Source organism: Elaeis guineensis, chromosome 3 (assembly GCF_000442705.2).
Source record: "Elaeis guineensis isolate ETL-2024a chromosome 3, EG11, whole genome shotgun sequence".
Lineage (NCBI taxonomy): Eukaryota > Viridiplantae > Streptophyta > Magnoliopsida > Arecales > Arecaceae > Elaeis > Elaeis guineensis.
The window spans coordinates 79,759,793-79,787,319 of record NC_025995.2 but is presented as its reverse complement, the minus strand read 5'-3'; the positions used below and the strand labels follow the sequence as shown (position 1 = coordinate 79,787,319).

General features: G+C 38.2%; 1 protein-coding gene across 2 annotated transcripts; it reads right to left on the bottom strand.

Moving 5' to 3' along the window:
* Positions 1 to 5,555: 5,555 nt before the first annotated feature.
* LOC105035347 (actin) lies at positions 5,556 to 12,833 on the bottom strand. Of its 2 annotated transcripts, XM_073253846.1 has the most exons (6): positions 12,545 to 12,833; positions 9,583 to 9,649; positions 8,984 to 9,377; positions 7,497 to 8,110; positions 7,189 to 7,271; positions 5,556 to 5,950 (listed from the first exon to the last, which is right to left on the bottom strand). In XM_073253846.1, the coding sequence occupies exons 2-5, from the start codon at positions 9,640 to 9,642 to the stop codon at positions 7,206 to 7,208; spliced, it is 1,134 nt and encodes a 377-aa protein (XP_073109947.1). In that variant the 5' UTR covers positions 9,643 to 9,649; positions 12,545 to 12,833; the 3' UTR covers positions 5,556 to 5,950; positions 7,189 to 7,205. The 2 variants fall into 2 exon arrangements, with proteins under 2 accessions (XP_073109947.1, XP_010909197.1); XM_010910895.4 differs by lacking the exon at positions 5,556 to 5,950 and having other exon boundaries at positions 6,922 to 7,271.
* Positions 12,834 to 27,527: the final 14,694 nt, after the last annotated feature.

The window sequence follows — 27,527 nt, the reverse complement described above, 5'->3', positions numbered from 1 at the left end:
ATCGATGGTCCATAGGAGGGCGCATGGACTGACTGCCCATTTTTCAGGCATTTTGTACGGTCCACGATGGACTGGCATAGTTTCTCTAGCCATTTTTCATAGTCCATTTTTTTTATGGATCGGTGTGTGATCGAACGGTCATCTTCATTTGCGAGCTTGATCGAATGCTTGGGAGGCTTGATCGGGTGCAGTAATGGCTATAGGTGCGTGATCTGACAGCTAAGATGGCTTGCGGCATGGATCAGATAATGGTTGGCTTTTAGGTTCGATCAGAAGTGGGATTCCAATGTTGCTTAAGTCTTAGACCTATAAACAGTCCTGTGATGGCCTAAGGAGAAATAAGTCGAGATAGGCACACGCAGACATCTCAGCAGGAGGTTTAAGAGGCCATGCAGTCGAGAGGAGCCTGGCAACCATCGAGAGGAGTTCGATGAGCGTCGAGAGCGAGCTGCTCACAGAGCAGATGTAGGCAGAGCATCGAGGGTAGAGCACAGCATTAGGCAAAGCGAGGCAACTATGGTATGAGTGACCGTAAGGGCATGATGTAGGGTTTGCTCTAGAGGAAGCATCCAGGGGCATCGAGGATCTTAGTACTAGCAAATCTGTGAGAGGAACTCTTTGAGGGATGTTGAAAGAGCTTTTGTGAGAGTAGCTTCTAGTTGAGAGAGGTTTGTGTATAAGAGTTAAGAATGTGAGGATCTCCTCTTATACTTATTTTTTCTTTCATAGTGAAGCTTGCATGCCCATGAAAGTAGCACTTGGATTATTTTACATACTTGATTGTGTATCTTTGTTTTATTTCTTCTTTCTTTCTGTCGCAATGGATAGTATCGGATTCACAACAAATGATATCAGAGCAAGTGATATCACAACACACAGGCAGGCATGCGGATGCAGGTGCAAGGATGAGTGGGTTCATGCAGGCATTCATGTAGTGACCAGGTGCGTGGGCTTCATGTGGGCATGGGCACGTGTTCATGCGAGGCTTGCGTGTGGGCCTGAGACGTAGTTTAAACCACCTGGGACCGATCGAGGTGGTCTTCATGTGGGTGCGGGCATATGCCTGGGATGCGATGGGAGCAGAAAGACTTTAGGGTTTTAAAAGGATTTTAAGAGTAGGCGCTAGGGTTTTGGGGTGATATAATCTAAGAAGGAAAATAGTTTGAGAAGTGAGAGATTTGAGGAGCTAAGAGTGTAAGACAGCTAGGACTTTAAGAGATTTTGAAGGCTATAAAAAGGGGTATGAGGTGGCCTAAGAAAGAAGAGATTGAGAAGAAAAATTATAAAGAAATTTTGTAGGAAGGAAGAGAAGGAGGTTGTCAGGTATTGGAGTTTTGAGAGAGAGTTTTTGGTAGCATAAAGAGGTTCTACATCTTCTTCTTCAAGTTCTTCCTTAATAATCAAAGAAGATGGAGCTTTTGGTGGCGAGCGAGATCCAACCCATGAGCAGCTAAACCCTTCATCCTCGAAGGAGTAGATGAACTCCTTAAGATCATATTTATATTTTATTTTTTATTTTTATTATGTACTTTTTTTATCATGCAATCTACTACTTGAATGTTTTAAGGCTACTTTTTTTTGAATAATATTGAATATTTGGCAAACATGAATAGTTTTTGTGATTTTATTCATATGTTTAAGTAGTAGTATTCATGATTCTTAACATTTGATCTTGAATAATTTATAACTATATAGAGACGAGTTATGATCTAAAAATATAATTCATACTTAACGAGATAAGCTATGTTGAGAATAAAGTTATAGATTTATTTTTTTATTATCACTACGGCTTGTAGTTTGTAGTGATTTGGATTGCTTTGATTAAAATACTAATCTGTGATTAAGTATGGATTTGAAAATCTGAGGCACTTTCTTCTACTTGATTTTTCTAAAATTTTATCTCAATCAACTTATTTCTTTTGTCTTTCTTAAATCCTAAAATTTTTATTTTTTTACCATATTTTCTAGTTCAAACACAACTCAACCCTTTGATCCCTGAGGATTTGACACCTGATCTCACTTTATTCTATATAATAATTGAGTCAGATTAAATTATTATTCTTTGGTACTTGTGATAGCAATCAGTAGTTCAGTTAAGGAGCAATCTATTATCCTAGCAAGCAGTGCATCCAACCTCTTTGTAGTGCCAATTCCAATCATCGCACTTTTCTTGAAATTGATCTTTAATCCAGTGAGTAGCTCATGAGAGTATAGAAGAAACTTGAGATTATTTGCTTATCTTATCCACTTTAAGTATGATTATTGTATCATCCACATACTATAGTGCAAGGCTTTTCCCCTATTGCATTTGATGTTCCTGACGTCTAGTCCCTACTATAAGTTGTTCCTCTCTACTAACTTAATTATCCATCTTAGTTTGTTTGCAACTAGTGTAAATAATAATGGTGATAGAGGATCTTCTTGTTTGAGACCTTTTCTTACCCCTATCCATCTTGTAGCTTCTCTATTTACAAGTAATGCCATCCTGTTGTTTATTAGAATTTTTGCAATCCATTTTACACCATTTAGCTCCAAATGCTCTTACCCTTAGTAGTGACTTAAGAAAATCCAGTTTATGTTATCATGTGCTTTTTTGAAGTCCATTTTCCATAGAAGTCCTTTTTGTTTTTCTTTTAGAAGATATTTAGTTCACTTGATTTTCATGAATCACCATATTCTATTTATATATCATCCAAAAGATTTGGTTTTATGTATATATATTCAAGGTTTCAAATCCTGTAGGATAGAAGTGTTTTGATTTCTCTACTAAACAGAATACCTCATTATCCCACCCCATCTGACAGTAATCTGATCATATATCACAATAAATATCTCCATCCATCTTCCCTCTTTTTCATTTGTTCTTTTTTTTCTTCTTTCCTTCCTTTCTTTCATTTTCTTCTACCTTTCTTTTTTTTACTTTCCTTTTTCTGTCTGTTTCTTATCTCTTTCTTTATTTCTTCTTTCTTTTTTTCCTTCTCCCTCTTTCCTTCTTTCTTCTTTCCTTTCTTTCTTTCTTTCTTTCTCTCCTTTTTTTTTCTTCCTTTCTTCCTTTCTCTCCTTTTTCTTCTTCTTCTTTCCTTTCAGTCTTTCATTTTTTTCATCTTTCCTTCCTTTCTTTTTTCTTTTTTCTTCTCTCCTTCCTTTCTTTCCTCTTTTTTCTTCTCTCCTTGTATGGATGGACTTTTAAGTTCTGATCCTATCTGGATCTCATTTTCTAAATGAGATGGGACAGTCGGAATAACCCCCATCCTATTCGGACTTAAAATCTTGTGTATAGTAAGTCAGCTAATAAGAGTGGGTGCTTCGACACTGCAAAGTTCTAATTTATATTCATACTATGTATCAATAGTTTATGGATGAAGAATATTTATAATTGACATCTTTACAATTTTAGTTGTTTTTAGTTGTGGACAAGTAGTATCTAATGATGTAAAATATATCCGACATGTGAGGACCCTTGTTGTTTTAAATATCCATGCTCACAAAGAATAAATGTTTAACATCGTGGAAGCATGGTATTAGATCATGACTAAATGTTATTTTGGCAATTATAATGATTATAGTCTTTCCAAAGCTCTTATGCATGGTATCTAAAGTAGGAAAGCTTGACTATTATTTTAGAAAAATGGCTATGTTTCAATTGAAGGAAAAAAAGAAGGTAATTTTTGCGATTTATAGTACTTCTATTTCATGAGCATAAAGAATTGCTGTCTTGATAAAATTTTGACAATCAGGGACCAGTAAAATTGTCAAATTGAAAGACCTATGTTAGGACATCTCCTTACTTTAGTAGCCTTCTATCATTAATGAGCTTTCAACATAGACATATTTATAGTCTAAATTAGTTAATATCTAGCTAAGCATTGCTATAGGTAATAGAATTTTTGTCTCTAGAGCTTTGAGCGATAGATCTTTTGCTACTAAAACTTTTAAGGATAAATTACAAAAACCACCTTGAGAATGAGTCGAAATTACTTGCATCTAGTAGTTTTCAAAACCTATAGATATATACTTAATATTTTAGTCAATCCTACAGTCTAACCCATACCGTTAGACGGTCCATTAATATCAACTTGGACCTCATTGTCACATCATTATAAATTTTTAAAATGATCAAAATAGCCTCAAATAAAGATTAAAAAAAAAGCTGTGAGAATTTTTCTTTCTATTAAATGCTAGGATTGCTGAAGGTGAAGGGCCCATTCCTGCATCACAGGCCCCGCCCCGCCACCGTATCTAGAAGCCCACCGGCATCGCTGTCGCCCCCTCGCACACCAAACAAACCTCATCCCGCTCCGCTCCACCCCACAACCATGCCTCCATCTGTGGTGGCAGCAATAGGACTAGCACCCCGTCACCCCTCTCACGCACCAAACGAACCTCGCCCTACTCCGCTCCACCCCACCGCCAGCGCCTCTACCTACAGCGGCGCTAGGACCTGCTGGCTCCCAAAGCACACTAGCACCTGAGTATCGAGAGGTGGCGCCAGGGGAAAACAGGAGAACTCAGGATTTCTGGGAAGGAGATCGGGCAATCGAGGTCGTCGAGATTGGATCTTTGGGGCATCCGGCGCCAGAGGATGTGGGCAATGTGATGGTGAGGGCACTGGAGGGGGAAAGATGAGGCGGGGATGCCCAACTTGACGGTGAGGTTGATGGTCTAGCTAAGGAATAAGTCGGAGATGATGGCGGTGGGGGGTGGGGAGTGGATTGTGCCCAACAGAGGAGGGGGTCGTGGAGGCCGATGAGGATATGGATGAGGGGTCGAAGAAGGCAGAATAGAGGCCCTTGGAGTTCTTGAGACCCGAGGGTGGGCGGAGTAACGAGAAAGGAGAGGACCAGGGGGATGATGGCGGGAGAGGAGGTCGAGTAGAAGGCGGTTTTTGTGGTGACGGTGATGTGGCAGACATGGGAGGAAAGGAGATGCAAGTTCAAGAAGGAGAGTAGCACGAGAGCTGCAGTCACGACCAAGCAATGGGTGCATGATTGCAGATGACTGAACAACCCATCAGAGTAGGCATCGATGACGTACGGTATGTTCATGTGCGGCGGCTGCTCTGGTGCCCGTCGCGGCCTTAGTGTCTACCTCAATTTCGTCCGCTCCATCCTGCCAATACCTCTTGGCCCGGCCCCCCACCTCCACCTCGTGGCCTCCAATCGGGGCAGCAACTGAGCCCTCAACGCCTTCCTCGCTGCCTATGGCATCCCGCCCCGCTCCACCATCTCCCTAAAGTACTCCTCTCCTGTCACCCCCTCTTTCGCTCCTATCTCCATGCCCTCACCCACCGTCGTCCCTTCGCAGAAAGATGAGGGATGGTGGAGGCTGTTAGGAAAGGAATGATTTTTTTTTGCTTGTTTACAATAAAAAATACTTTAATCATTTAATATTTTGGAAATAGTCTAACTAACGTCCTTATATCTCAAGGGTGTAAATATATGTTTTAAAAATTATTAATTATAAATGTAATAAATACAGACCTTAGAGGGTTCTTGTAATTTATCTAATCTTTAATAAAAGCTTATTTGTTATTTGGTAACTAGAGAAGCAGCCGAAGAGCTCGGAGGATACCGTTCCACCATTCATTGAAGTACACATCAAAGTCAAATTGCAGCAATAGTTTCTGAAATTTGAACAACTTTCGCTGAAAGGGAGTGCATCAAGCGGCAGGGACATCGTCCAAGGTCAACATAGAAAGACAAGACGTAGAGGAAAGAGGGAAGAAATTTTCCCAATCAACGACTTCTCTCCTGTTAGTCCAGGTGAATCGCCTGCCATCAGTTGGTGCCTCCACCAAACTGAATTTTCTGATAGAAGAGATGAAAAACCTGATTACGTTAGCCTCACTACCAACTCCATTCCTTCACCAATCTAATTGCTTTGAAGTCACCCATAAGCGATGAAGGACCTGGGAAATCACCACTAACTTGCTCCAATTCATGCCAGAATCCTACACTTGAAGAAGGATTTTTTCAAACTCTCGCAATGATATATTAGCAGAAAATCAAGGTAAATAAGTTAATAACCAATATAATATTATGGAGAGTGCCACTGAGAAGGATGTAAACAAAGTTATTTCATTTTCCAGAATCGATGGTAAAGTAGCCCTAGTAGCTTGCACTTTAATCGTTAAAAGGTAGGTGAACGCTGAGGATTCATGCAGACAATATTATCAGCTTCCATGAAATTCTTCGATATGTCTGGCATTCCTAACATTCTTTTATGTACCTAAATCTTATTTCATGGAAAATGCATAGATTAGCTTGTCAAGTCAAAATTCAAGCAACTTATCAATAAAGTTTGCAGGCATGGATCCAATGACTGGGAGATGCCTAAAGAAATGATGAGAAAAAAAATTAGTCTTGAACAAGCTATTTTGGAAACCGAGAACTTAAAATTAAAAAGGAGTTTTCTCTGGAGATCAGCAGCAAGATCAAGATTCAAGAACTGCAAAAAAAGATTTAAAAGGAATCAATGATGAGAAACAAAGTTAAAATGGTCATGAAGAGAAAAGTGGTGGCCTCAAAAAGGATGAAAAGAAATTTATACAAAATGATTCATATCATTTTAAGCTCAAGGTATTATTAGTGTCAGGATAAACACTACCATCTATGTCGTCATCCTATAGTTAGCAGGCCATCTAAAACAAGCAATTGAAACTGTCTTAATTGGATACGTAAAATCAAAGTAATTTGAACAAATACCTGTGGGGTAACAATTTCTATAGTGAATGAAGCGAATGATGTACAAGTAAAAGCTTCACCAGACCCAATTTAAAGCAGCATCATTGAACAAAAGCAAGATTAGTGTCAGAATAAACACCGACAGCCAAAAGTGTGGAGTTCCTAGAGTTGTAAGCAGGCTATTCAAGACAAGTAAACTGCCTCCACAGTACAGACAAAATCATGTTGAACAAACATCTAATAAAAAGGATATACTTATTGGAGAAAACAAAAGGTTCAAGCCTCATCAAACCCAATCTAAAGCAGCATTATTAGCCACCCCTCGAAGTACAAGGTTCACCATCCTCTGGACAACAATGCTAAAAGAAAGGGCCACTAGGATGTTTTTTCAAGGAACAGCACCAATAGCACAATCATTAACACTACTGTAAGATAAAACTGCAAAAGAAAGAAAATAGAGCTAGCACCATCTCCATGCATGGGACGTCTGTTATCTTCATCTCACCTCCCAGCATGGCAGAATTAGAAGCATTTCCTGTGCACAATTGATGGGCCAGACTCATCATACTCAGCCTTTGTGATCCACATCTGCCACAGAAACAAGTCATCATGAGTTATTCCCACCAAAAGAAGATTTATGAAGTCAGAAATTTATCAAACATTCATGTTTCTCAGATCATATGACCCCACAAATACAGTATTTTCATTCAGATGATTGTGTTGATCTTATTGAGACAATGAACTAGAATTCATGTCTATGTTTAGAGTAAGCTGGTACACAAGCTAAGATGATGAGTTTCAGTTAGTATCCACCTGTTGGAAAGTACTAAGGGATGCCAAGATGGAGCCTCCGATCCAAACACTGTATTTCCTTTCTGGGGGAGCCACCACTTTAATCTTCATACTGCTTGGTGCTAATGCAGTGATCTCCTTGCTCATCCTGTCCGCAATACCAGGGAACATGGTGGTCCCACCACTCAAAACAATGTTGCCATACAAATCCTTCCTTATATCTACGTCACACTTCATGATGGAATTGTAGGTGGTCTCATGTATGCCTGCAGCTTCCATCCCAATCATTGATGGCTGGAAAAGAACCTCTGGGCAACGGAAACGTTCAGCACCAATTGTGATCACCTGCCCATCAGGCAGCTCATAGCTCTTCTCCACAGATGAGCCGTTCTTTGCTGTCTCTAGCTCCTGCTCATAGTCGAGAGCAATGTATGCTAGCTTCTCCTTCACGTCTCGTACAATTTCACGCTCAGCCGTGGTAGTGAAGGAGTAGCCACGTTCAGTCAGAATTTTCATGAGGGCATCGGTCAGGTCACGACCTGCCAAATCTAGACGAAGGATTGCATGTGGGAGTGCATATCCTTCATAGATAGGGACAGTATGGCTGACACCATCACCAGAGTCCAGCACAATACCTATAGAAGACCATCCAGGGAGGCACAAGGGTGATGCATGCAGTTTATAATATTATAGCCAAAAAATATTGGCAATATTGACCACTTTCTAGTTATATTCAAAATCTTGTTAATAAATCCAGATCTTTGCCTCCAATTTTGGTGGATTTTAGCTGTTATAAAATAAGCAAAGATTTGAATTATAAGATCCCTTTTTTCTGCAAGAATTATAAGATCACATTTTGACATGCAAATTGCAAAGATGTTACCTTTTCAAATAACTTCTACAACCGAGATATCAGAAATAGTAGCTATTGAACTACAAGATAAGCCAATCAATGCTCATTACCACAAGAACAAAGTCAAAATAAATAAGTTTTAAATTCAGACATTCAAGCTAATAGCCATTTTAACTGTTTCATAAGAGAATCCAGAATCATCTACCAAAATAGATTTAAAAAAAGATATTCATCTAGAACAGAACCCAGGTATTTTACAGAAAATAGACCAGGGTGTGAGACAGTTAAAAAGGTTTAGGGAAATTAAAATACTAAAAGAACCCTTACAGGAAAAAAGAAAAACCAAAAAAAGATATGCATTTTGCATTAAATAAACAAAAGAATATGCTAAGAATGAAATGGCTAAATGCGGCAATGACTGATTTCACAACTTCCTAAAGTTGTATCCAGTCATGCCATTTTCTGAAACTGCCAAGAATACATAAATCATTTCATAGTTCACCTAAATCCTCCAATTTGTTAATCAGACTTCTTCAAAAACATACAATTTTGTATTTAATATGTTGTTTCTACAATACATAGTTGAAAATATTATGCAGAAATCAAGAAAGTGAACAATCAGATATCGATACAGACAGCTACTGGACTTGCTTACCTGTTGTGCGACCACTAGCATAAAGAGACAGAACAGCCTGGATGGCTACATACATAGCCGGAGCATTGAAGGTTTCAAACATGATTTGAGTCATCTTCTCACGATTGGCCTTGGGGTTGAGAGGTGCCTCAGTAAGAAGCACAGGGTGTTCTTCTGGGGCCACACGAAGCTCGTTGTAGAAAGTATGATGCCAGATCTTCTCCATGTCATCCCAGTTACTGACAATACCATGCTCAATTGGGTATTTCAGAGTTAAAATACCACGCTTGGATTGAGCCTCATCCCCAACATATGCATCTTTTTGGCCCATACCAACCATCACACCAGTGTGACGTGGGCGGCCCACAATGCTTGGGAAAACGGCTCTTGGAGCATCATCTCCAGCAAATCCAGCCTTCAAAATATTTAAAAAACAATACCAATAAGTTGGAAATCTATAACACTTTCATGCTAAATATTTGGCAATTCATATTACACAAAGTACAATATCATGGAGGATATATCCCTACAAAGTTTGATAAACAGGAACAATGATTGGAATAGCTCAGGAAGAACAAACATCAAAAGCCTGATGAAATAAATGAATCCAGAATGTATACCTTAACCATTCCAGTGCCATTATCACACACAAGAGGCTGAATATCCTCAGCATCTGCCATATTTTCTCTGAGAAAAGAAAGGCACTAGTTTAAGGTTCAGAGAAATCATCAAATAAAACAGAAAATGTTAGTTGTGCAGCTAGACATCAAATGGTACAAAAACATCAGCTGTTGATTTTACCCAAAGCTGTAAAACTGGTCAGAGAAATCCGTTTGCAAGGTAATGTTTTATTAAGATGCTAACCAATCAACATCAGCTGAAGGAGAAAAATTTCCAAAAGAAGATGCTAATTGTACTTGTCACCAACAACTTTATTAGAGGATGATGTAAGACCAGGCTTAAATAACCAAGATAAGTGAGATGCATCAGTATTCAAGTAAAAACCCAGGTGGTTGCACACTTTGATCAACTATGGAACATCTTATCTCCAGCAATCTATGACATTCTCTGTTAATGTGCACCATGTGCCCATTTATATTAGTAGACTATCAAGTTTACGCAAACACACCAATGTCAACATGACTTGACACAACACATGCGACTCATGCTTGGTTCAGAAAGGAGAAATTTTTGGGATTAGAAAGATAATAGATGCCTGCACCAACGCTCATAAAGAAATCCCTGTAACATAGACGCCCACTCAAGTCTCCTCAGATCCTCTTACGTTTAATCCATTTGTAAGGGTTCATTTTGGTCAGAACTTTCCCAAGTTAGCATTAGGTCCAGCAAGAGCATATGAGCTAATTAGTTTGTCATTTTATTCCAAAACACTAATTAATTCATAATTATACTATGAGTCACTTTCTGGTTGCAAATCTTATTTTTAATTATCCGATATATGCTTGCCATTCTCCTGTCATTGTCTTCCCCACATAATTAATGTCGTATACGACAATGGTTACATCCTTAGCTAGCACCTTTCCATTTGATATCTTGCTTGCCCATAACAAAGCATCCATTTCGTTGTTATATCTGGAATCTTGGTACTTCAGCTATCAAATAGCATGCAAGTTTTTCTCGATGAAAATCACCATGGTCACCTTTATCCCATTAGGTGTCCACACCCTTGCTCATTTGTCACTCAAACAGGATGAGATTCAAATGTATCCCTTAAGAGGCCTTCTAACTGCTAATCATCTATTTGTTCCTGAGCATATTAAGTCTCAATGCTTAACTAGCATCTAGTGAAATGCATCGAAGTGCCTAACTTAAACTAATTTCAGGGTAGATATTCCAATTGATATCGGTGCCTGTATACTGACAGTGGGGCAAATATATACAGATATAAAACCAAGTGAGCATTATCATATGAATTATATTCTACTATATAACTGAAACTCTAGTGGAGTGCATTCTGAAGCTCTGCATCTCTGCATTTCTATGGCTACATGCAAAGCACATGCAACATTCTAGTTAGTATTATAGAAGTTAACATAGCATTGTTAAAAAAATGCATCAATGACATGTTCTCATTAAAAAAATAATAACAAACAAATGTATATTTAAAATGCAAAATAGATTTCTTGAAATCACAAGCAGAGCATAACACATAATTGCTATCATTGATAGTTAAGGCTGGTCCTAATACAGCTTATCCTTCTTTTCCTAATTTGTGAGGATCATTCAAAAATAGGAAAACTACTTGATGTCCCTCATACAAAGTTTTCTCCTTTCACCCTTCCTCTTCCAAATAAATGCAAATGATATAAGGATGATTAATGCGAAGATTCAAACAAATTTAATTAAAACACATTTGCAAACTCGATATCTCAGTTACCACAAATCTGATAATCAATTACAAATTAATATATGTCAAAGTATCAAACTTGATTACAAATCTGATTTTGATTCTTTAAACTGTATTGCATCAACCATACACCAGTTCACCTGCGAAATCTGGACTGCAATGCTATAATACAGCAAGCAACTAGAAAACCCTGTTGGAGCTATGCTTATAAATCAAGGTGATCTAAAGTGCGCAAATTTGGATATTTACATGACCGTGTGCCAAAATATCTCGATCTGCCTTCATGACTTTTCACATGTTCCAGATTTTTATGCTGGTATAACTTCTCTTTCATATAAATGGACATAACATCATTTCGTATCAAATTCAACATATCATCTTACCATTAAACAAAAAACAAATGATAGTGAAGCCCTATAAGCTATGAGACAGAACATTTTGGACATTATTATCACAATTAATCACATTGTGATTGCATTATGAACGATCACCTTTCCTTCCAGAAACTTCTCTTCTTCATTAATAGAGTAATACGAACAAAGAATGAAGCTTGTAATAGAGTAATACGAACAAAGAATTATTGAATGATGTAAAAGAATTTATTTTTCAGTGGAATCAAATGACAGCATGTCATCAACCCAGCATGGCAAACGTTACTGCTAAACCTCCAAATACCAAAAGTAGTTATTTTTTCTTTTCGTTGAATCAAGTTTGGGGGTGCAGGCATTTGGCTTTCCATTATCAGTTTCACAATCTTGGTTATCGTCCTACAACTTTACATATCCCAATCTCTCTCTTTTTTTTTTTCTTTTTTTAAAAAAGGTGATGTATTAAAAAATTCGGAAGCTTCCTAAGCAGTGCAAGGGAAAAATAAAACTGACCTAGATCAAGGTGCCCTACAACTCTGAGCAAACCAGCCTAATCATAATGTACAATGAAATAAAAATTTAAAACAACAGAAAAAGATCAACAATTAACATCGCACTGAATCAAAGAGAAATCACCATATGCCCCAGAATAAAGAACAATCAATTTCGTTCCAAATATTCTAGAAAGAAAAAGTCCACAAAGAAGACCAAGAGATCCAGAACAAAGGGCGAAAAGATGTTCTTTCAATCCAAGAAAGAGATCGTAGCTGTAGAATCCCGATCACGAAATGCAGTCTGAATCACGAAATGCGATCGGAAAAACGCAATGCAAGGGGACGATTTTACCTAAAGACCGGTGAGAAGAAGAACACACGAGGGCGATCGTTCTGGGACGGAGCGAAGCCCTAGATATCTCTTTTCTTTTTCTTTGTTTAATCTTTGTCTCGGGACTAAGTTTAATGCTTCGAGGGGCTTATGGCGCTTAAGAGGGAGAGAGGTAACGAGGGTTCGTTTCTCCCGCCCTCAGAATTAGGCTGACGCCCGCTTCTCCCGCCCCACCGCTCGCGACCCCCTCGCCAACGAGACCTGGTATTCTTAACCGTCGGGTCCACTTCCCCGGTTAAGACCAAAGCTTTTCTTTGCTCATCTGGATCCCTTTGGTTCGGCCGCTAAGTTGGTCTTGGTATTAGGTTTATCAAGGATGATAAAATACATTGAAGCAGGAACCCTTATTCATCAGAGAGCGCGGGGGGTGTGGGGTTGGGAGAGGGTCCATCCTTATTTCCACGATGATATGTTCATGTGCACAAGCCTAAATAATCTTTATGGTAATAACGTACTAAAAGCTTTTATCAACAACAATAATAGTAAATGAATAAAATCATCACAACTAGGACAATAAAAGATGTTAAGGATTTGATAGTGGAACCGAGCTTAATATTCTGATAACCCGATAATATGATTTGTGATAGTTTGTTGAGCTGGAATTGAACGTGACATATTCAAACCAATAACCTAATTGATTGTCATAATAATTTTCATGCATAAATATGTGTTTATGTATAATGTATTAATAAAAATATTATGTATGTTAATGTGTGCACTTTATACTTGCATTAATTGCTGATTGCTATTATGTGAAATTACTTGATGTTGCAAATAGGAACTTATTAGTAGTTACTCAAACAATAAAACTGCAGTTATAAAGTAGTTTAGAAAAAATATAAAGATGTGGTAGGGAAAATATCAAAATGTAAAATGATAATTTGTTATGGAGTTACTGGATATTCTATTAAGCATTTAGATTTAAACCAAATCCAATAAGGAAAAAGCTTTTATAGGACCTCGTTTCTTGTTATTGATAAGATCTCGGCCCTGAAGTTGGTAAGTGTTGCTGCTAGCTCCTGCGCCTAAGGTCAGATGGCTGAATTGAAGGGAGTAACTGCAAACACCGATTGAATCTCATCTCGAACACCTACAAAAAAGTTCCGTCGGAATATTTTCTGGTGACGACCCTCCGATGCTCAAGTCAGAAGATGGAGAACAAGAAGAAAGAGAGGAGAAGAGTCAATGGCTTATCCAGAGGGTCCCCATGCCCCTTTACTTATAAAGGGAGAGTTGGAGTCGCAGTTAGAGTCATGTACGTCATGGAGTCTGACGAATTTTCGAGTTGTCTGTGGAGATCAAGCTGGCAGAGAGGTTCTTCCTTTTGGGATGTGATCCGAACGGAGATATTTTACTTTATCGAGATTTTTTCGAATTTGATAAGCGACGGAATTGATCAACAAAGGATAGTACCATTTTTAGGAATAGGTTGGCTTGGGCCAACCTGAAGATAGCTCATCTAAAATCGAAGTAGGAAAAACGATGGGGGTTTATGGATGGACCTCGACCAAAATAGAGGTCCAAGCTCCTGCCCTTGGCCTACCGTGGGCTGGCTCCTGAATGCAAGCCTAGCACCCATGGGTTGGTCTAAACGATCCCGAATGAGTGCCAAAGATAAGATAAAAAGCTCGGTAAGATCCCATGCAGACACCTCGATCGGAACCGAAGTCCGAGCTGAAGAGAAGCATGGTAGTTTTGTGCATGTATTTTTAAAATTTTACGGTGGAACATACATAGATTAAATAATTTAATCTACAATACATGCATAGATCAAATCTAAAACTACCATACAGGAACTATGATATAAACTAATATGCATGTATGTAAATCTAAAATCTAAAATTCAGTAAGTATAGAATATATCTATATCAAATTAGATCATATCTAAATATGAACTAAATTTAAAATTTCATATCTGAGCACGGGTAGCAGATATCTAAGTATGAATTAAATTTAAAATTTTATATCTGAGCACGGATAGCAGATCACCGCATCCAAAATCTATGATAGTTGATTTTTCATGATGCTCGATAGCTACACACATGTTCGGCCTCTATAGGTATCCACACGAAGCTCTTGTACTGATCGATCTCTCCAAAAATGCTAGCTCGTGAAGACACCATATTTTAGCTAATTTAAGAGGAATATGAAGAAGATGAAAAATAAAGAGATTTTCTTTTTTTTTTTTAGATCCACGCATCAAATCTCTACGATAGAGATCAAGAAAAGAACCCTTTCTTCTCAATTCTCCCACGCACAAGAGAGAACCTTTCTCTCTTCCTTTCATGCCTTTAAAAAGAACCTTTCTTCTTTGATTTCTCATGATGAAAATTAGATCTAATCTGATTTTTCATATAGAAAATCACATAAAATCCTAAGCTTTAGAAGAACCCAAAAAAGAGATCCAAGAGAAGAACCATTCTTCTCTCTTCTTCTCTTTTTTTCTCCATGATCTAGAACTCTAAGAAGTTCCAAACATTCAACCAGATTTTTTTGATATTTTTTCACTAAATTCTCATATTAAAAATTAGATCCAATCTGATTTTCATCTTTAAAAAAAAAAAAATCTGGAAGAAGAACTCCTTTTCCAAGACAATGCACAAGAAAGAAGATCCTTCTTCTTCCTTCTCTTTCTCGTTGGGAAGAATCTTTCTTCTCCAAGTTTTTGCTGTAAAACCAACAGAGAAGCCTCTCTTTGACACTCAAGAATCAGCAATCAAACTCTCACAAAATCACTTCAAGATGGGGAGGAGAAGAGGGGTTGGCATGTAGAGTTTGGGGTGTCTAAGAGGAGTTTGGGACGTCCAACTTTTGGACGCCCCAATCCTTTTTCTTTTTTTGGGTGACCACAAGAGGGGACGGCCTCTTATTTTCATGAAAGAGAGGAGAAAGGGGGCGTGGCACTTTATGATGGGGTGTGAGATCTCAATGTGAAGAGAGGTGGGGCATGAGGAATCATTAAATGGATGGGGTTTAGGAATTGATTCAGCCCATTTCAAAAAAGACTCATAAATCTTGTTCCAACTCTAACTAATCCTTGGATCCAATCCTAACTAAGTTAGGAATTAGTTATAATAAACTAACTAATTAGGTCCTAGCCCAATTATGAAACCAATTAGGCCACAATCCAATTAGAAAATTAGTTAGATTAAAACTCCATTGATCCAGAGATTGATTCTTCTCATCTTAATGGATATCAGGGAAGTATTTAATAATAGAGCTTGATCCAATCAAGCCTATTATCCAATAGGATTTAATCCAATCAAAGCCTATATAAAACTAATTGAATCCTATTCAACTCAGAATTTGATTTGCATCTTTAAGATCAATTGGAACAAATCCTGTTATCCAATAGAACTGTATTCAATCAATCCAAAACAAACCTAACTGAATCCAATTCAATTAGATTTGATCCAATCCCATTGCTCAATCAAATTGAGTCAATAACAATCAAATTGTTAATTAATTATTCTTCTAATTTATCAACCATTAGTAAATAATTTATTACAACCTTTGCATAGGATTAATCATCAATCAAATTGATAATTAAAACCTTCAATGATTCATAATCGTTGATCAGCCATTTGATCAGATGATACTTCTATATGCGTGACCCCATAAGTTCGAATCTAAGCCGGTAGCATAAGAATAATTTCTGTATCAGTCAATAATACCATCTAGCAATGATTTTTGACATCCAGATAGGCCAAAAAAATTTCCAACCACACTCTAGAAATTATGTGGATATAGTTATCGTATAATTCATCCCTTTGACATTCGATGCTCAAGGATGACTTAGGATTAAACTATCAATCCAAGATGAGTAATCCACATTATGTCTCAATCTCAAAAAATCCTGTGACTCTTTACTAAGACTACTCTGATCGAAATTTTGCTGAATTGAAACACAGTGATGCATCATCTTCAATTTTATTTGGAGTGGTCAATCCCATCTTGACTCACACTTAGACTTCACAAGTACTTGACTATATCCAGAAACCTTCCATCACCAAATTAAAAATTTGGATAGTCCGGTACTAAAGCACAGTGAGTTGCTTACAAGTCACCGAAGCAGCCTCAGGTCAGAGAGACATTTATATCCATATCCCATCAGAGCAATTCTTGACAGCAGAGTGCTCTGGAGGTGGTCACGCTCAGTGAAACGTATCACCACATATCTTGTTTAAGATGACAACCAACTAATATGAAATACAATGACCTATACTTCATACAATTATCGTCTTTGTAATAATTGTATCATTTGATCACGAGTAGGATTTAAGAACTATATGATAAATCTTCTTTTATCATTTTGGAAGTAGCTCTAAAGACTGTTGGGATGCGTAGGGATTTCATGCATGCATTTCAAAAATTTTTTAGTGAAAGAATATTAGATTAAACTATTTAATCTATAAATACATGCATAAGATCTAATCTTAAAACTTCTACAAATAAATTGATAACATAAATTTATATGCATAAAAATCTGAATTTAAAATGATAAGCATGTGAACCAAAAATAGTATTTAGTAATAGTCTAATCTACCACTTCTAGAGTTTCGAACCCAATACCTGAGTGTGGGTAGTCAAACTTCATGATTGAGAATGTAGATCTGAAAGTCCTCTCTGATTACTCACAGCTATGTTGGAACCAGATCTAGGGTTTCAGAGTTAGATCTTGAAACTTTTTCAAGATCACACAGCGGAAGACTAAAATAAATCAAAATTTATTTTCTAAAACCAGAGAATTCCTAGATCTAAGATCCTATTATATGATTATTACATAGCATTAAATCAGAAATTAAAATATATAAATATAGCATGAACTACATGTTGATCATATCAACATGTTTCTATACTACATCAAATGTATGTATTAAACAATAGATCAGATCTATTACCTTGCAAGTTAGACGTTCTAACCTCGCTGATCTAGGCTTGAGGATGATGTTCCAAGCCGTACATGCGTCCGACCTCTAGGAGTCGTCCACACGAGCCCACGAATCTCGATCAGAAGTCCTGCTTCAGGAAATCAGCACAGTATGCTAGTACTGCGCTGATCCTTCTTTGATGGTTGATCAGGTACCTCCTCCTTCTTGATTTGGACTCTTCCAAAGATGAAAAGTAGAAGGAGGAGTTTCAGATCTGAGACGCTCTCAGAAAACTCAAGATGGAGGGAGGAAAGATATGAAAACAAACAACCCTAGAAGAAGACCCTCTTCTTCTTCTCGTTTCTCTCTCTAGACACCCTAACTTGTGTCTATTATATCTCCACGACCCAAAGGTCTTTCTCTCTAATTTTTGGATGGCTCAAAGGTCTCTCAAATCTCTATCTTTTTCAAAAATTTTATGAAGAAACTCATTTTATACAGAGAGATATGATAGAGTCCTTGTCTAGGTCAAATACCTAGTCAAGGCTTATCCAAACATGGCAAGATAAGGGGCACCCAACTCTTGAGCACCTCCTCCTTATTTTTGTGCATGGATCACCAGAAAAGGGTACACAATGTATACCCTAAAATCCATGAAAATTTCAAAAAAAAATTGGATAAATTTGATGCAAAATTGAAAGAATTTTGGATTTCTAAAACTCTATCTCATAGAATTCAAAATCCAAACTTATTCCTTTTTGATTTGATCCAAACCACCTTTCATGTAAGAAAGAAGAGAGGAGACCTTTTGTGAATGTGGGAGAGACCTGGGAGAGGGCTTTTGTCGCACAAAATAAGAGGAGATTGACGTTGAATGAGAGAGAGGGCGTGGGGAAGGCTTATGTGGTGCAAGGTGGAATCCTAGTCTTACTAGGATTCTATCTTACGACTTGTTTTAATTTGGTTTTCCAAACCAAATCAAACCAAAATTAGATCAACCCAATTAAAATAGGTCTTAACCCAATTAAGAACCTAATTTAATCAGATTAAATTAGATTTAAATCTGATTTAATTTTCTAATCAAATTAGAAATTAGATTGACCCAAGTCCTAGTTGAACTAGGACTAGTTTTTCCTTGCACTTGGCTTATCCAATAAACCAATTGAACTTGATCCAATCTAGCCCAAACCAAATCTAATTAAATTATATTTAATTAGACTTAATCTCAGCCCATTGGCTTAATCAAATTAAGTCAATTAGCAATCAAATTGCTAATCGATCCTCCTGCAACACTTGCACTGGTTAAATGTCAATCGTATTGATCATTTAACCCTAGAACGATTCTTAATCGTTGATCAACCATCCGATCGGATCATGAACTCTAATGTGTATGACCTCATAGGTCCGAACCTAAGTCGGTAGCACAAGAATAAATTTTTGTACCAATCGAAGTGACCATCTAGCAATGGTACCCGACGATCGGATAGGTCGAATGTGTAGAACAACATCCTTAGAACCCATACGGATATAGTTTTCATATAATTCATCCCCTTGATCAAAATGATCATAGGACACCCCAGAGTTCAACTGTCAACTCTGATCAGGTTGTCCATATTATATTTCAAAATATCAAATCCATTTGATGGATTACCCTGGCCAAGGTTTTGCTAAATTGAAATACAGCGACTCATTCTTCTCCAACTCTTGGAGTGGTCAATCCCATCTCGATCACACTCTGACTTCGCAAGTACTTGACTGTGCCCAGAAGCCTTCCGTCCTTGAATTAGAAATTCAGTTAGCCCAGTACCAAAGCACAGTGAGTTGCTTGCAAGTCACTGAGATGATCTCAGGTCTAAGGGACACTTATACCTATATCCCATCAGAGACATTTTCGACAGCAGAATGCTCTGGAGTTGGTCACGTTCAATGATGATGTACCCTTACATCTCACTTGTATGCCATACCAGTGTCTCCACACTCCTTGGTTAAGAGGACAACCAACCCATATGGCCTATAGCGACCTATGCTCGATAGAAGCTGTCGTCCTTATTAACAGCCTATCATTTGATCGTGAACAGTTTTAAAGACTAATCGATAAATCATCTCTTTATCGAACTTAAATAGTCCTAAGGACTTCATCATAACAACGGAGTTCATTAGAAGATGAAAACTTATGATGAAAATGCCAAATATATTTTATTTATTAACAAATTAATTACAATACTTGGTTGCTCAACTGTCAACAGCTTGACGATTGACTTTTTGGGATACATTTTTCAACAACTCCCACTTGTCCTAAAGCCACTCGGCACAGTATCTAATACCCATCTTCGACTTATGGTTGTCGAACTCCTTTATCGCTAGGGCTTTAATGAAGGGATCGGCCAGGTTCTCCTTTCCATCGATCTTCTGAAGGTCGACGTCACCTCGATCCACGATCTTTCAGATCAGGTGAAAGCGACGCAAAATGTGCTTCGTCCGCTGGTGTGCTTTGGGTTCCTTCGCCTGAGCTATGGCACCAGTGCTGTCACAGTAGAGTAGGACTGGACCATCGAGGGAGGGTGCTACTCCGAGCTCGTTGATGAATTTCCTCAGTCACACAGCTTCCTTCGCGGCATCCGATACTGCGATGTACTCTGCTTCACAAACAGAGTCTGCCACAGTATGCTGCTTGAAACTCTTCCAGCAGATGGCTCCACCATTCAGAGTAAAGATATAACCCGACACGCTCCTACTGTCATCATGGTCAGATTGAAAGCTGGAGTCTGTGAACCCCACAAGTTTTAGATCTGACTCGCCATAAACCAACCATTGGTCCTTAGTATTTCTCAAATACTTAAGGATGGCTTTAACCACTTTCCAGTGATTTTCTCCAGGATCAGATTGGTATCTACTCACTACTCTTAGTGAGTATGCCACATCTGATCTTGTACATGTCATGGCGTACATGATAGATCCCACGACTGAAGCATATGAAACTCTACTCATACGCTCTCTCTCTTCAGGAGTTGTCGGACAATCCTTCTTAGAGAGAGAAATTCCATGGCCTATCGGTAGATAGCCCTTCTTAGAATTCTCCATGCTGAACCTCTTCAGCACAGTGTCTATGTACATGGACTGGGATAACCCAAGCATCCTTTTAGATCTATCCCTATAGATCTTCATCCCTAGGATGTAGGATGCTTCACCCAAGTCCTTCATGGAGAACTGTGATGACAACCAAACTTTTATTCCCTATAGTGCGGGGATGTCATTTCCGATTAAGAGAATGTCATCCATGTACAAGACAAGGAATACCACAACTGGACCATTTGCCCATTTATAGATGCAGGGCTCTTCTCCATTCTTAATGAAGCCATACATTTTGATCACCTTATCAAAATGCATGTTCCAACTTCGAGAAGCTTGCTTCAGTCCATAAATGGATCTCTGAAGCTTGCACACCTTGGACTCATCTGTGGATGTAAACCCCTCAGGTTGTATCATATACACCTCTTTAGTCAGCTCTTCATTCAGGAAAGCTGTCTTTGCATCCATCTGCTTGATCTCATAATCCAGATGGGCAGCTATTGCAAGCATTATCCGAATGGATTTGAGCATTGCCACAGGAAAAAATATCTCGTCATAGTCAATACCATAACGTTGACGATACCCCTTGGCGACCAGATGGGCTTTATAGGTCTCCACCTTTCCGTCTGCGCCCCTCTTCCTTTTGAAGACCCATTTACACCCAATGGGTTTAACCCCTTCAGGTGGGTCAACCAATGTCCATACATCGTTGACCTTCATGGACTCCATTTCGGATTTCATGGCTTCAAGCCATTTCTCGAAATCAGGTCTCTGCATTGCATCCATATAGGTGATCGGATCTTCATTATTCTCATCAAGTTCGATGGGATCACCGTCCCGGATCAAGAAACCGTAATATCTGTCCGGCTGATGCGGTACTCTATCAGATCGCCTTAATGGTGCAGGTATATTGGACTTCGGATATGATCTAATCATATCAGACTCAGGTTCAGCTATTGGTGTCGGTCCTTCTACCTGTTGAATTTCATCAAGTTCAATCTTAGAGGCAACGGTTCCTTCATCAAGGAACTCCTTTTCTAAAAAGATTGCCTTAAGGCTGACGAACACCTTTTGTTCATCAGCATGGTAGAAAAAATATCCTTTTGTCTCTTTGGGGTACCCTATGAATGAGCATTTGTCAGACCTAGGTCCAAGTTTGTCTGTGACTAATCGTTTGACATAGGCCGGGCACCCCCAGACCCTAAGGTGTGAAAGTGCTGGCTTACGTCCCGTCCATATCTCATATGGAGTCTTAATTACAGACTTACTTGGAACCCTATTTAACAGATAACAGACCGATTCGAATGCATATCCCCAGAAGGATATCGACAAGCTAGCAAAACCCATCATGGATCGGACCATGTCTAACAGAGTCCGACTCTTCCTTTCAGACACACCATTATGCTGTGGTGTTCTTGGAGGAGTCCATTGGGAGAGAATCCCATTCTCTCCTAGATATGTGAGAAATTCACTAGAAAGATATTCTCTTCCTCGATCAGATCGAAAAGTTTTAATACTCTTCCCAGTTTGTTTTTCTACTTTACTTCAGAATCGTTTGAACATTTTAAATGAATCTGACTTATGTTTCATCAGATAGACATATCCATATCGGGATAGGTCATCCGTGAAAGTTATGAAGTAGAAATATCCACCTCTAGCACTGGTGCTCATGGGCTCGCATACATCAGTATGTACTAGGCCCAAGAGCTCAGTAGCTCTCTCACCTTTTTCAGTAAAAGGTGACTTGGTCATTTTACCAAGAAGACAGGACTCACAGGTTGGAAGTGATTCACAATCACTGACTTCGAGGATTCCCTCTTGAGTCAACCTGTTTATTCTGTTCTTATTTATATGACCTAGCCTACAGTGCCATAAGTAGATATCTGACACACTATCTAATCTAGGGTGCTTGCCAGTAGAATAGACTCTTATCAGGCTTGATCTTTTTGGTCTGGCTCTGCACAGATGTCCCAGCCTGAACTTGCACCTTCTTGACTTTCTTCTTCTTATTCTTTTTCTCTTTCTTAAAGGGTCGAGAACCAGAAGACGATCCTCCCACTAAGTTCACCGACTCCTTGAGGAGTTGGTGATCCTTCTCAAAGTTCTGAAGTAACCTCAGTAACCCATGGTAGTTTACTTCAGGCTTTGTCATTCTATAATGAGTGAGGAATGGGAGATAAGACTTGGACAGTGAGTTCAGTATTGTATCTTTCTCAAGCTGCTCATGCAAGGAAAAGTCGAGCTTGCTCAATCATTCCATCAGCTCGATCATGTACAATACATGATCAGTGATAGAGGCACCATCCCGCATTTTGGCGTTGAAGATGGCACAACTAGTCTTGTGCCTCTCCACGTCATTGGGTGTGCCAAAGGCATCCTCCAACACTTGAAGTATGTCTTTTGGTTGAGCCGTCTCGAATCTGCGACTGAACTCGTCGCTCATGACAGCCAGCATGGGACAGCACACTGTGGTCCGATCACTGAGCCACTTCTGGTAAGTATCTCTGACTGTTCCACGTGCATTGACAGCTGGCTCCTCAGGTGCAGGATCCATTATCACATATAGGATCCATTCATGCTCCAGGACTATCTTCAACTTTCGATACTAGCTACCAAAGTTGGGTCCCACCAACTTATCATTGTCCAACAATGATCGGAGCGATAGGGAAGTGGCCATATTTGCACAAAGGAGAACCATAACCTAATTAGTAATTGATTCATTAAACCTAAAGATTTAGACTTTAATCAAAAGGTTTCTCCCACTATTTTATTCGAATTGGTAGCCTCTACCTCCAATTCAAGAAATTATCCTAATTCCTTAGTGGGTACTAGAATCCACTTAGACTGCACACAAGTCCAACTTTGGTTGGCCAACCCATGTACATCTAAGGGTAGGTTCATAACCAATTGTTTCTCTAAATAATTTTTAGTAATTTTAATTTTGCCCCAGAAACCTAATCAGTAGGCTTTGGCCTCCACTGTAAGGATCCGGTTAGGTCCAACCATTAACATGATCATACTTGGTGTATCTAACCAACGAATGATTAAGCCCAACTTTGGTTGGCTCACCTAACCACCATTAGAGAGACACTTCCAAGTCATCATATGATGAGTGATAATTCCATTAGTCAACAAGCACCAGGCCTTTGGGTCTGTAATGATTATTGAGTTAATGGACTAATTATCAAACACCTTAATGGGAGGCTATGACTCAGTTATCTCTATAACTTTGTCATTTTAAGGACCTAATAATTTTAGAGGATTTAAATGATTTAGAGGATAAGGTCAGATGAACCAGCTTATCATGATCCTCCCACTGGCTTCACCAAGTCAGCTTAAGGGAGACCATTAAAAAGGTTGGTCTAGGAGCACCTAAATCAGTCACACTGATTTACCTAGCTGACATGGGTCAGCTCGAATAGTCAAGTGATCCGATCAAAATATAATTTCACCAAGAGGCCAGATAAGTTCTGTTGCCCAGCTATGCAACCCAAGAGGGGGGGTGAATTGAGTTTTTAAATATTTTAAACTCAACTAATTACTTATGAAAAATATTTGTTAAAAGTTTGATGAATGAGAAGAAGGACTTTAAATCAAGATTAATTACCTAAAGCAAGAATGCAAGGATATAATAAAGAAATAAGGAGAAACAATAAAGCACACCACAAACACAAGGATTTATAGTGGTTCGGTGCCAACCTTGCACCTACATCCACTCCCCAAGCTCCTACTTGGGAATTCTAATCCACTATACTTGTATTCAACCTGAATACAAACATCGAAAACTCCGACACTAACTATCCCAAGCTAGTCCACTTGTTTCCCGGGTACAAGCCTACCCAAAACACTCCGATTTCAGGTTCGGATCAATCTTCCTTTGTTTTGAAAACCCTCCAAAAACAAGAACAATTACTCACAAAGAGTAAAACAGTTTAGAGCACAAATAAGTACAAGAGTAGCTCCTTAAATGAGCGAATATAACTATAAAAATACTTTACTCAAATGAAGAATCCCCTTTTGGATTTTCTCAAGGTGGATGAACGCTTGAGGAGAAGATGAACTTGATTGAAGACTTCTTGAAGGCTTTGAAAGAGCTCTTGATCAAGTTTGAAAAATAGGCTTGAAAAATCCTCTCTTTGAATGCTCTTGAATTTCTCTTTCACAATCTCTCGTGTATATTGTGGATCTCTTGTTTCTCTCATGTGGATTGTGGATCCCCTCTCTTTTTCTTTTGTGTATTTCGTTGATCTCCTCTTGTATATTTTGGATCTTCTCTTCTTTCCTGTATTTTCACCTTTTGAAACCTTTTATAGCATTAAAAAATAAGAGAAAATATATTAGGCAGAAAAAGAGCCGTTAGAGCATTTTTAGGGAGCATAAAAGGCAATTAAAATGGGCAAAAAACTAGCCGCTGCGGATGATTTCCGTCGCAGGGGTCGACTCATGAGTCGACTCATGCTTCAGGGGTCGACTCATGAGTCGACCTCTGTTGCAAAGACCAGAGATTTGGTTTCTGAAATTTTTTGGCCCAAATCAGCAGAGGTCGACTCATGAGTCGACTCATGCCTTGTGGGTCGACTCATGAGTCGACTCACAGGTCGTGCCAAGCCAAAAATCCAGCATGCCAAAGGAAATTTTTACGTGCCAATCAGCTCATTGTGCCATGAGTTGACTCATGAGTCGACTCATGCACTTCAAACCTTCATAACTTCAAAAATATAAGTCTAAAAATAATAAAATTTTCACCAATAGATTACAAATCATTTGTTCTACCAAATGATACTATCAAATCAGGATTTTAGTAAAATTATGATTTTGCCCCTTAAGAGCATAAAGACTTTTTCAAATAAAAATATTTGTATCCCTTCAATCTGCTTTGTAATCATCAAAATCAATCTAAGAGCAACAAGTTCGATCAGTGGGAGGGTCTGCCAAAGCTTGCCTTAGACACCATCAGAAATGGTCAGGTAAGCGGGCTCCCAATTAAAAACCACCGGTCTGGTTTACCTTAGACACCAACTGATTTAATTAGTTTCGATTAGATCAACCTAACAATTCGTGCTAGACCGCTTAGCCAAGAATCAAGTCCATTTGTTAAAGACATGGGCTTGACCAACTACAACTATTGTAATTGATCTAGAGAATCCTTGACCTAATCTAAGACAACAATTGATTAGATTTAGTCAATTCTCTAATTAAGTCCATCTTCAATCTAACCATAGGTCTAACCCAATTAATGGACCTAATTCCCACTAACCCATTAACCCAATGTGTTATGGTTTGTGTCTTAGGTTCTTCAATTCACAATCCTAGAACCTAATCAAATAACTTCTTAATTCTTAATTAAGTTTTGGGCTGAGGGTTGGGTTCGGCTTTTCAAAAAATAATTTTCATATTTGTAAAATAATTTTACAATATGATTCTATCAACCATATTGCATGTTTGATTCATAATCAAGATACAAGTGAAATAAACATGAAACTACTTTAGATCTAATCTAAACATGTTCATGTAATTGAAACAATTTCAACTTTAAATAATTTCTTTACACAAAAATTATTAACAAAGAGATTTTATTTCAAATTTAAATATATTTTAAATTTAATAAATTATAAATTTAATCTAGATCATATCTAACAAATTTATGATTAAAGATAGATCTACATAAACTAGGACTACCTTTGCACTGTAAGGGGTAAACCTTACAGCAGGATAACCTTGCAGTTTGTGATTGATCTAAAATTTTAATTTTAGATTTAATAATCAGATTATAAATTAGATCTAATCTAAGAAATAATCTAAGCATGTATAAATAATCATGTAATAAAGAACCTGGGCTCTGATACCAATTGTTGGAACCAGATCTAGGGTTTCAGGGTTAGATCTTGAAACTTTTTCAAGATCATACAGTGGAAGACTAAAATAAATCAAAATTTATTTTCTAAAACTAGAGAATCCCTAGATCTAAGATCCTATTACATGATTATTATATATCATTAAATCAAAAATTAAAATATATAAATATAGCATGAAATACATGTTGATCATATCAACATGTTTCTATAATACATCTAATGTATGTATTAAACAATAGATCAGATCTATTACCTTGCAAGTTAGACATTCTAACCTCACTGATCCAAGTTTGAGGATGATGTTGCAAGCCGCACATGCATCCGGCCTCTAGGAGTCATCCACACGAGCCCACGAATCTCGATCAGAAGTCCTGCTTCAGGAAATCAGCACAGTATGCTAGTACTGCGCTGATCCTTCTTTGATGGTTGATCAGGTGCCTCCTCCTTCTTGATTTGGACTCTTCCAAAGATGAAAAGTAGAAGGAGGAGTTTGAGATCTGAGATACTCTCAGGAAACTCAAGATGGAGGGAGGAAAGATATGAAAACAAACAACCCTAGAAGAAGACCCTCTTCTTCTTCTTGTTTCTCTCTCTAGACACCCTAACTTGTGTCTATTATATCTCCATGACCCAAAGGTATTTCTCTCTGATTTTTGGATGACTCAAAGGTATCTCCAATATCTATCTTTTTCAAAAATTTCATAAAGAAACTCATTTTATACAGAGAGATATGATAGAGTCCTTGTCTAGGTCAAATACCTAGTCAAGGCTTATCCAAACATGGCAAGATAAGGGGCACCCAACTCTTGAGCACCTCCTTCTTATTTTTGTGCATGGATCACCAACAAAGGGTGCACAATGTATACCCTAAAATCTATGAAAATTTTAAAAAAAATTTGGATAAATTTGGTGCAAAATTGAAAGAGTTTTGGATTTCTAAAACTCTATCTCAAAGAATTCGAAATCCAAACTTATTCCTTTTTGATTTGATCCAAACCACCTTCCATGTAAGAAAGAAGAGAGGAGACCTTTTGTGAACGTGGGAGAGACCTGGGAGAGGGCTTTTGTCACATAAAATAAGAGGAGATTGGCGTTGAATGAGAGAGAGGGCGTGGGGAAGGCTTATGTGGTGCAAGGTGGAATCCTAGT

Coding starts and splice junctions, on each gene's coding strand:
- LOC105035347 (XM_073253846.1), bottom strand. CDS start 9,642: ATGGCAGATGCTGAGGATATTCAGCCTCTTGTGTGTGATAATGGCACT. Junction 8,111..8,983: donor TGCTAGTGGTCGCACAACAG/GTAAGCAAGTCC, acceptor GGTCTTCTATAG/GTATTGTGCTGGACTCTGGT. Junction 7,272..7,496: donor CCCTTAGTACTTTCCAACAG/GTGGATACTAAC, acceptor TTTCTGTGGCAG/ATGTGGATCACAAAGGCTGA.